The sequence below is a fragment of the Diaporthe amygdali genome (genome assembly GCF_026229845.1).
Source record: "Diaporthe amygdali strain CAA958 chromosome Unknown NODE_3_length_2959817_cov_65_330692, whole genome shotgun sequence".
Taxonomy (NCBI): Eukaryota; Fungi; Ascomycota; class Sordariomycetes; order Diaporthales; family Diaporthaceae; genus Diaporthe; species Diaporthe amygdali.
Window position 1 is genome coordinate 2,733,927 of NW_026517023.1, and position 9,054 is coordinate 2,742,980.

Here is a 9,054-nt window from a genome sequence, read left to right on the forward strand (position 1 = left end):
CATGTCTTCTCCATCTTGTGTGCTGGTCAATAGGCAACAGAAGCAAACAGTGCGAACCCTCAACATACTATAATTGTTGACTTTTGTCGCAGAATGCTATTGGGTAGCACTTTTGCCTATCAGAAGTTTACAGCTGATAAAGTTGACGGAGCGGGGTAGCTGAGTATTGATGTGATACATAGAGAAGTGTATATGTGCAATTAACTAATTGCTGTTCAGCTTGGAGGGACATCAAATGCCACACCAGGAGAACAATTCTCGTCACGGATAGTGTAATAAGTATGGACATGCAAATAATGAGCCAGTTAGCCCCTGAGCCCTGGTAAGCGATGGCTTTGCTAAACCAGACTTTGCAAGTCGAAGGTCCATCTGTTGCCTCACTCTCTCCAATTATACTGGAACATTCTTCCTTCTTGCTGTCATTCATTGAGTCCATTGTTTCTGGTCATAGTTCTTCTGCAGTAACCCATATATTGGACACTCCTGAGACAAATCCATCACGGAGGTTGTTCATACTGGCTCATGGTCGTTCCCATGAGATTACATGTGGGTTGAGAACCTTTGGGTTCGAAGGTTGAACTTCACGGGCAGGAACTTTACCTGCCGAAGTTACTGGGAGGGTCGACGAATGGCTGGGGGACAGCTGTTGAACAAATTGTCGTTTTGAAGACTTTGTCTACCCATGGACGGCATTGGAGTCAGAACAACGTTGGGGACTGAGTGGGTTGGTTGAAAATTGTGCTAAAACCAACATGAGATAACAGGAAATCTACGTTGGCTCACTTGATGGGTCCGACTGCCAGTCCTGCTTCATGATGGTCACTTCATTCTTGGATCGAACATTCTCTGTGTAGGAAGGAGGTTTGACTCGGGCCGATGGTGGCTGAAGAGGACCCTTGACCAGTGGCGGTTTGGGAACCAGCTCTAGTGTGTCGGGCATTGTCAATCGGTTTTCTGTTTCCTGGTTGGTTTGTTCTGGACAAGCTGCATCAGCATCAAATCAGCATTGGAACACATACTCAGCAGCTGGCATAACGAGTGGCATGTGCCAAGCTGCAGGAAGGATAAACTTTACGTCTAGACTACCAGGTTCAGAGATTGGATGACAAGTGCGTGGGCGTCAAACTATGTGTAACACGAGAGGTGGAACCTGGCAGGCCTTGGAAAGAGGCTTGCTCGGTAATGCGCCGGCCCAAGGTGTAGTGGATGTCTCACGTACATCTATCTTTCTCCGCCATGCATGCGCGAATCAACAACCAATTCTCCCTCGCGACTTCGTAAGCTTTTAGGGTTGCAGTAACACATGCAAATAATTGGTCGAGACAATCTGAGGCAGACCTGTGGGAAGCTGCGTGAAGCTGGATGAAGCAGTTGCGCATGCGGTTACCTGAATGAGAAAAGACGAGGAAGACCAGGAGGGCACGCAGGGCACGCAGAGCACGCAAGGGTTCCCACTTTTCAGGACCCAGGGCGAGATTTCTACCGGACGGACAGGGGTCCCGATCTTATCGCTGCTTATCAGCCCCACAAATGACACACCACAGCCAATCACGGCAGGGTGGTTCCCCACTTTCCCGCCTCATTCCCCGCCATTCAGAAGTCGAAAAGCGGGCAGGTGCTCTTCTCAATTTTTTTTCCCTCCTGGCGACGCTTGACGCTTGCCTTGAAGCGAAGAAGCGATGGGACAGAGGGGAGACATTTGGGCCAGGGAAAAGTGGGAAGGTGCAAGCGCAAACGAGAGCAGGAGCAACCAGGTGCAACAAGGTGCAAGGTAGGTGCAAGGTGCAATGTACGACTGGGACTGGGCCTATGTACATGTACTGGATGTAGTCTAGTCTAGACTGGCAGAGCAGAGCAGACTGCAGACTGGCGGGACCTGGAACTGGAACTGACTGAGCAGCATAATGCACTATGACTCTTTCTCATTTGATCGATCTACCTAGTCTGATTGATAACTGACTGTGACTCTGCTAGAGGGCTTTCCCCGTAACAATGCTTCCTTCTTAAACCAACCCAACCCCGCACCCTCCGCTACCGGCCCTCGACCTCGTCCTCGATTGTCTCGCTCATGACCCAACTTGGTTCACCTACAGACGCAAGTCACAACCACCATCGCGACACCGGCGCCACCTCCCCCCCAGATCCGTTCGCCAGCCTGCTGGACTGTTGGAAGGTCCCGCCTCTGCGCTGTGCTGCGCTGCGGTAGCGGACTCTGACGGCACGGCCAAGGCCAATTGAACAGACGTTCATCCTGCCCGAGGTCGCCTCTGCCCGACCTGCCTCCCCTCTTGCCTGCCTCCCACCGCCGCCACCGTGCAGTGAGTGCATGGACGGCTCTGCAGCCACCGGAGCCGGCGCCGCAAGCTCGGCAGCCCAGGCCCAAGCTCTCCACGGCCATGGACAACATGGCAACGGGGGTCCCGCCTCCTCCATGAGCCCGACCAGCCCCGTCTCTGCCCGGAGCCATGGCCTGTCCCACGCCTCTGGCATCGGTGCCAATGGCGCTGCAAAGCGCAAGAGGAGCTCCGTGGGCATGATTGGCAGCAGCCCCGGAAGTGCTGACGGAGACGATGACCTCGCTGGAGACCACCACGAGAAGAAGAGACAGCCCGGCGTCAAGAGGGCTTGCAATGAATGTCGCCAACAGAAGGTGAGTCTGAGCCTGAGTCACAGTACTCATTCTTCTTGCCCATATACACAAGTCTATCAATCAATCAATTACCACGATCCCCAATCCTTTCCGCCCTCCTCCTCCTCATCAGCAGTGCACCCAACGTCAATCCCAACCATAGCGGCCCAAACGTAGCATAGTGTACCACAAATTGCTGACCAACGGCTTTGATATTTCTCGGCAATAGCTGCGATGCGATGTTGTCCAAGACCCCTTCACGAGCTGCTCCAGATGCGTCCGTCTGAAACTCGACTGCAAGATCGAATCCAACTTCAAGCGTGTCGGCAAGCGCAGTAAGCATGCCGAGATGGAAAAGGAAATAGAGAAACTGCGTCGCAATGTCGCGAAGGCAAGGTCGCAAGGTTATATTCCAGACGAGGACGACCCCATGGAGTCCCAGCTTCAGTCTCCCGTTGTCGCCAGCGTCTATTCCCACACCAGGCATCCTTCACTCATGGGTTCGGACGAGGCTGTCTCGTCTCTGTTGCATCTCAAGCGCGGCGGCTCCTACAATGTGCCTCGCATATGTCGGGAACTCGACGAAGTCCGCTTGACTGAGGAAGCCGAGTCTCAGCTGTTCACCGAATACTTCGCCCACTACGACCAATTTCTCCCCTTCCTCAACCCAGCTCAGTCTCCCGACCAGTACTACGCCCAGCACCCATTGCTTTACTGGGTCATAATCTCAGTTGCCGCGCGTCGATACCACCCCGACCCGTCTCTACTCGGGAATCTCTCCGGTCCTTTGACGAATCTGCTATGGCAGACGATTGGGGATGTCCCTAGTAGCCACCATGTCGTCAAAGCGCTATGTCTTTTGTGCACATGGCCGCTTCCAACGAGCACCTCCTCCTCAGACCCAACGCAGATTCTGTGCGGTGTCATGATGAAGGTTGCCACACTCATTGGCCTCCACAGACCTCATCACATCAACGACTTTTCGCGTGTCATCATAGACCTGGACAACGAACAGCTGCATGACCGTGTGATGACATGGGCTGTCACCAACATCGTTGCTCAGTCCATTGGAACGGGCTACGGTCAACCTGCATCGAGTCTGTATGACTGGACGCTAGCCATCAGGCCTGGTGAATCTGGCCCATTTCAACTGTCCCCAGACCTAGAGGCTCGTTTACAAATCGAACGCTTCTGTGACAAGGTCTCCAAGGAGATGTACAGCAATGCCAGTGATCCGCGAGGCGTCGCTGGTGACGAGCACAGAGCCATGTTGATGCGTGTGTACCGTCGCGAATTCGGGGAGCTGCAGGCCTCGATTCTATCTCGCAACTTGTCGCGGGTTGTGAACCTTCACCTTAGAGCCGCCGGTCTCCACCTTCGATTGGCTGGCTTCTTCGATTCTCACAACACACCTGGGTACATGGATGATCTCATGGGACTCTGGAGGGCAAGCTGCAGTTTCCTGGACTATGCCCTGGACAGCAAACCAACCTCCCCACTTGATCATCATGGCGAAAGCGAGCTGCTACGGTACGCCACGAATTACATTCAGCAGATGCTGGTCGCCGCGGGATTCGCCCTGCTGAAGCTACTCCGGTCCTTTTTTGCCAAATCTGTAGACTATGAACGCGGCCGCATACTGTTCCACCGAACAATCACAGCCATTCGATCAACCAGCGTTGTTCAGAACGACCTCAACTGGCGGCTGGCCGAGCTCATGGTCCAGATCTGGAACGGAGCCCGCGCTGAGAAGCGAAGCAAATCCTACCACGATGAGGACTCGGTGCATGAGATTGACGACAGTTTGCAGCTGCAAGTGCGCTGCAGGCACAGCATGAGTCTTGTCTATGACTCAATATGGCACTGGAGGGAAGAATACCAAGCTCGTGGCCGAGGAAATCTCGACTGTAAGTAAAGTCCCCTCGCCTGCCCTCCGGCATCCGTTGCTGACGGAGAGCACGCAGCGCTGAAACATCCCACGAATCCAGATTCCGCAGAGCACTCTTCGGCATCATCCACGCATCTAGACCCCCCCTTGAGTACAGCACATGGGCTGCCAGCGAGTCTCCTGGCGGCTTCCAACGGGGCTCTGACACCTAGTGGTGGCTCTGGCTTCGGTAGTGGCCAGGGCGGCCTCGGTGGTTCGAATTATGAGCCGACGAACTACGACTTCTTCGATCCGCAGCACTGGATGCTAGACGGACTCATGGACTTCAACTATTCCTTCGTTCCGGAAATGGGCGCTTAGGCAGCACGCCAGGACCCAGTACCCGGAACTAGTGGATTCCAAGGGTTTCCTATTCAGACCTCGAGACAACACGAGAATGTCGATGGGTCTCATGCGACTTATCTTCAGCAGAGTCGACTAAGATCTTCTGGCGCGATTGACACACTACTCCAGGCTACGATCTCTGGGGATTCTTCCACAGTCCAACATGAAGGCACGGCCAATACTGTTGGAAATTTTGATCAATAGAGAGCGACTTCTTGCCCAAATTCCCATCTACAATTCCCAAGTTCAAAATGGATACCTCAAAGTTGAAGGGACCTACCACCGAGGATCCCGTCCTGAGGACCATGTCGATGCTGATGAGACAGGGGTTCCCGAGGGGGTGCTAAGTTGGACCGAGGATGACACCAGAGTTACACGTCGTGGAAGACTGGTCTGAACAGCACTATCGACTATTTTTGTGACAAGATCATAGCCATCATGGTAACGAACAGGACTTTTACAGGAGACCGGAAAGGCGGCAGAATAGAAAAGGGCAACAGGCTTCTTACGGTATGCAAACCCCCTCTGATACATTTACCTGTAACTAGATGCACTCGACAATGCGGGACGAGATTGGGACGAAAGTGCATACCATCAGGGGGCGGGCGGCATTGTTTCGGCTCTCACTTGTCTTCCCTGCGTTGCTTATTCGTTACGTTCTTGCTGTCTACAATCGGAACCTCATTGCTTGCCCACCAGTTGACCATACCTCCCTGTCCTTGTGGAACGATGGCACATGACAGGAGGCGGAAGGGGTCTGGAAAGATTGCTCAGAGGATTTCTTGCGTTTGTGTGTATAATGTACATGTGGAGAAAATACCCCCTTTTGGTACCTTTGTTTTTAGCAAGAGCTAGGCTGCTGCAATTCAGTGGTTGAGCTAGCTAGCTTGTCGATGTTTACTTTGCAAATAAAAAAATCGTCATGTCATCACCGCTGGCCCAGTCTCCCACGCGTTGATGTCATACATGGGACGGTCCTGGCCCGCCCACTCCCAGAATAGCGAGAGAAACGTGCTATCGAGGGAGGATCTGTCTTTGTTACCGCAGAGTACCACGCTGCAGCAGCAGCGGCCCACCAGCACCACCTAGCCATGTGGTAACGTGAAACCGGCCTGCCTGTCTCCCCGTCTGCGTGTCCCTCAATCGCGTGGCCGGGCTGCGGCGCAGGCGCAGACTTTGGCGCAGACACGGCGGCTATAGGGCCCTAAGCAGTCGCAGGATCCGGATAATGGAACCAAAGGTACATGCGATGTAGGGATTAGAAACGTGGAATTGGGGGGGGGGGGTGTTACCGTCTGCGGCGCGGATGCATCTCCTCCCCCATTCCCCATCCATCGGGCCAAATTTGCACATGTATCACCGCGGCGCAGCTAGCTGAGCACAGCGGCGGCCGCCTTCCAGCCACACCCGCGAATCTCGCAGCACCATTCACCTTTCCCTGCCCGATCGTCATTTGTAACCGGTTTGTTGCGGTGAAAGGGGGAGGAGGCAAAAGGATGGGCGGGCCACCCAGCCTCAGGTCTCCTTGGTGGGTTTGGCTGTGCTCGAGAGGAGGCCGAGCCAGACAGCCTGCCCTGGCTTGTCACCAGGCGCGCCGAGCCCCGTGTCTTGCCTAGCCCGGGGGCCCCACAAGGCGGGAGGAAAGTTGCCTTGAAAGTGCTCTACGACTGTTCTCTATTCCCGGGCAAAATCCCCCTTCGATTGACGTTGTACCAGACGTAGAAAAAATGGGCATACCCGGCGTTCCACCAGCCCTTCCCCAGGCACGGGGTGGGCGCTAAAAGCCGGCCCACATGGTGAACTCGGCCGATTAGCAACCCACGCGACGAGTCCCCGGACGCAAGCACGTCCACACTACAGCAGCCAAATTGTGTAATGCTTTCTGCGGAAATTAAAACGTTGGATATTGGCTATACGCCAGGAACAAGAAGGGTATCACTCAACCGGCCTGTTCGCTACAACCCAATACCAGCCCTCCTCGTCCGAAGTCCCAGAGGCAGACCCCCCCCCCCCCCAGAGGACGCCCGCCATTGTTCTCCCTTGGTCCCCACGCCTTGGTCTGGGTTTCGAATCCTGCCGTCGAGCCCCCTCGTAAAATAGCAAAAGCCGTTGCGTTATGTCCGCCGCTAGCCAAGGCAGGATCCGGCCCCCGGCCGCCTTGCCTTGCGGCACGTCTAGTCCTTTAATCGGGATTGGGGAGCCAAAGGGACGGGCCAATCCGGTCCCACAAGAACGGGCGGGCGACGGACACGTTCGCGTGTGTGTGTTGACTACACCTGCGAGTCTCGTTAGCGATATTGAACTATTGGGGATGAGCACCCAATACGCAGTCTTGCAGCAAGAATCGAGGGCTTCGACCTGAGCAGGCACACACACACCCACAAACACGCCCCTTGCTCGCCCTCACACTCTCAGTCACGCCCCTTGCCCCGGCATCTGCGGAGGTGCGCCTCGTAGGGCGCGATTCTCAGCCTTGTGTTCTCCTTCCAGAAGGTGGCATTTCCATCTCAACCGCGTTCCTGGTCCGTTCTGACGTCCGGGCCATCCGGCCCAGGCGGTTGACTGGCTGTGAGCAAAGCGGCCAAGGTGGCTATCCTCCCGGCCCGGCCGTGTGTCCCAGTGCAGCTCCGCAGTAGTGTGCCAGTATTTTTTGGAAGGGGAGAAGGGCTGAAGAAGGATGGGATGAAGAAGGAATCCCCCGCGGGCTGGGGTTCGAGCTGCATGAGCTGCATGCCGTTGAGGCCGGACACGTGCTGGAGAAGTGATGTGTCGCGCGCATTCTCCTGACAAATGCAGTCAAGGTCGCGATGTGTTGCCCTCGTTTGATTCCCTTGAACTAAGACACCCAGGTAGGAGGTTGAAGAGTTTAGTCATCGTCCCCTTTTGGAAGGATTATGAGCACAGAACACCCACGCCAGAACAAGCCATCAGCCTCAGCCTGGCGCCTTGTATCGGTATTGTTTTCCTCCGACCCCGAGGGAAGACGGTGAGTTCCATACCACGCCCGGTGTGTATGTCGCAAATTGATTTCTCCGAAGGCCTTGGGCTACCAGCGGAGTCGCTGGAGGATGAGCTTATGAACACAGAGAGGTCTAAAGCACTCCTGCAAGCCACTCGGTGACCTTATAATGAGAGATCCACAGCGGTGTGAAGCTCACGACGAAGACGAGAACCACCATCCCCTCCCGATGGGTCTAGAGACGCAGCTGCAGTGGGTCTCCCGCTCCCAATTCCTCTTGTTGATCTGATAGGCATTCCTTCTGGAAGGAGTACGTGGCCACGGCCAATACTCGCGACTCAGTGTAATGACCCATCGAGTGACGCATTCAATGAGGTTCTGCGTGTATTAGCATCCCCATTTCGGAACTTGAGTCTCGTAGCAGCCGTCAACTTACGCAGCTCGATTACTCCAAATTCCCCTCCCTCAAAGTAATTTCTGTGGTCCTGGACATTTGCCCTGGCTTGTGACACTGTCTAGCTGAATACTCCAGTCCTCACGCACCTTAGAACCCGTAGATGATCACTTTTCAGCGATCAGCCGTTGCGATGATGCCGGACTCCACAGGCGGGGAGATAGACAGTGGGCTGCATATGCAGGTTGGTCCTTTTGTCTTTTTTCCTGCCCGCGCACCCACCACTGCTGCTGGTAAGTCCCGCCCCGTAGGGCGTAAATACGCCAACATGACCGACAGCCAGACTTTGATCGACAAAGTTGTCTGGTCCTACGGGTAGCCACCGTAAGCCCATTTGCTTGGTATTACAGACTCCGCGGGTCTTGTGGGGGTGCAGTCCATAGCTCGTGATATGTCAGATTGAATTCAGGTGCGTCTTCTCTAATACCAGTCAGACTAGTGATCGTGGAGTCCTTTGGCATCTCACTAATTCATTCTCTGCTTGCTGGCTTGCTGGCCGGGCGGTTTGCTTGCTTGCAGTAAAGCCCAACGCAGAGTACTTCGTGTTACACATTGCAAAGTGTCTCCCTCGCAAACAGACATAGTGCTCGCCGTGAAGAGTGAAGCTCATTCTGGGTTCTGACACTTTTCACGCTGAGTGAAGCACGGAAGTCTTCTTGTCAGCACTCAATCCTTAGGGCTGAGGATGACAGTGCGCATGTCAGCCTGACAGGTGCATGCCTGCATAATAAGAGAGCAAT

General features: G+C 54.6%; 2 protein-coding genes across 2 annotated transcripts; one reads left to right on the forward strand and one right to left on the reverse strand.

The window, feature by feature from the left end:
• Nucleotides 1–596: 596 nt before the first annotated feature.
• Nucleotides 597–940, reverse strand: J7T55_003240 (uncharacterized protein; the record flags this gene model as incomplete). Its single annotated transcript, XM_053138395.1, has 2 exons — nt 597–643; nt 784–940. The coding sequence occupies 2 exons, from the start codon at nt 938–940 to the stop codon at nt 597–599; spliced, it is 204 nt and encodes a 67-aa protein (XP_052999105.1).
• A 1,128-nt stretch (nt 941–2,068) lies between these two features.
• Nucleotides 2,069–4,877, forward strand: J7T55_003241 (c6 zinc finger domain-containing protein; the record flags this gene model as incomplete). Its single annotated transcript, XM_053138396.1, has 4 exons — nt 2,069–2,173; nt 2,243–2,650; nt 2,859–4,536; nt 4,618–4,877. 4 exons carry the CDS (start codon nt 2,069–2,071, stop codon nt 4,875–4,877), a joined length of 2,451 nt encoding a protein of 816 aa, XP_052999106.1.
• Nucleotides 4,878–9,054: the final 4,177 nt, after the last annotated feature.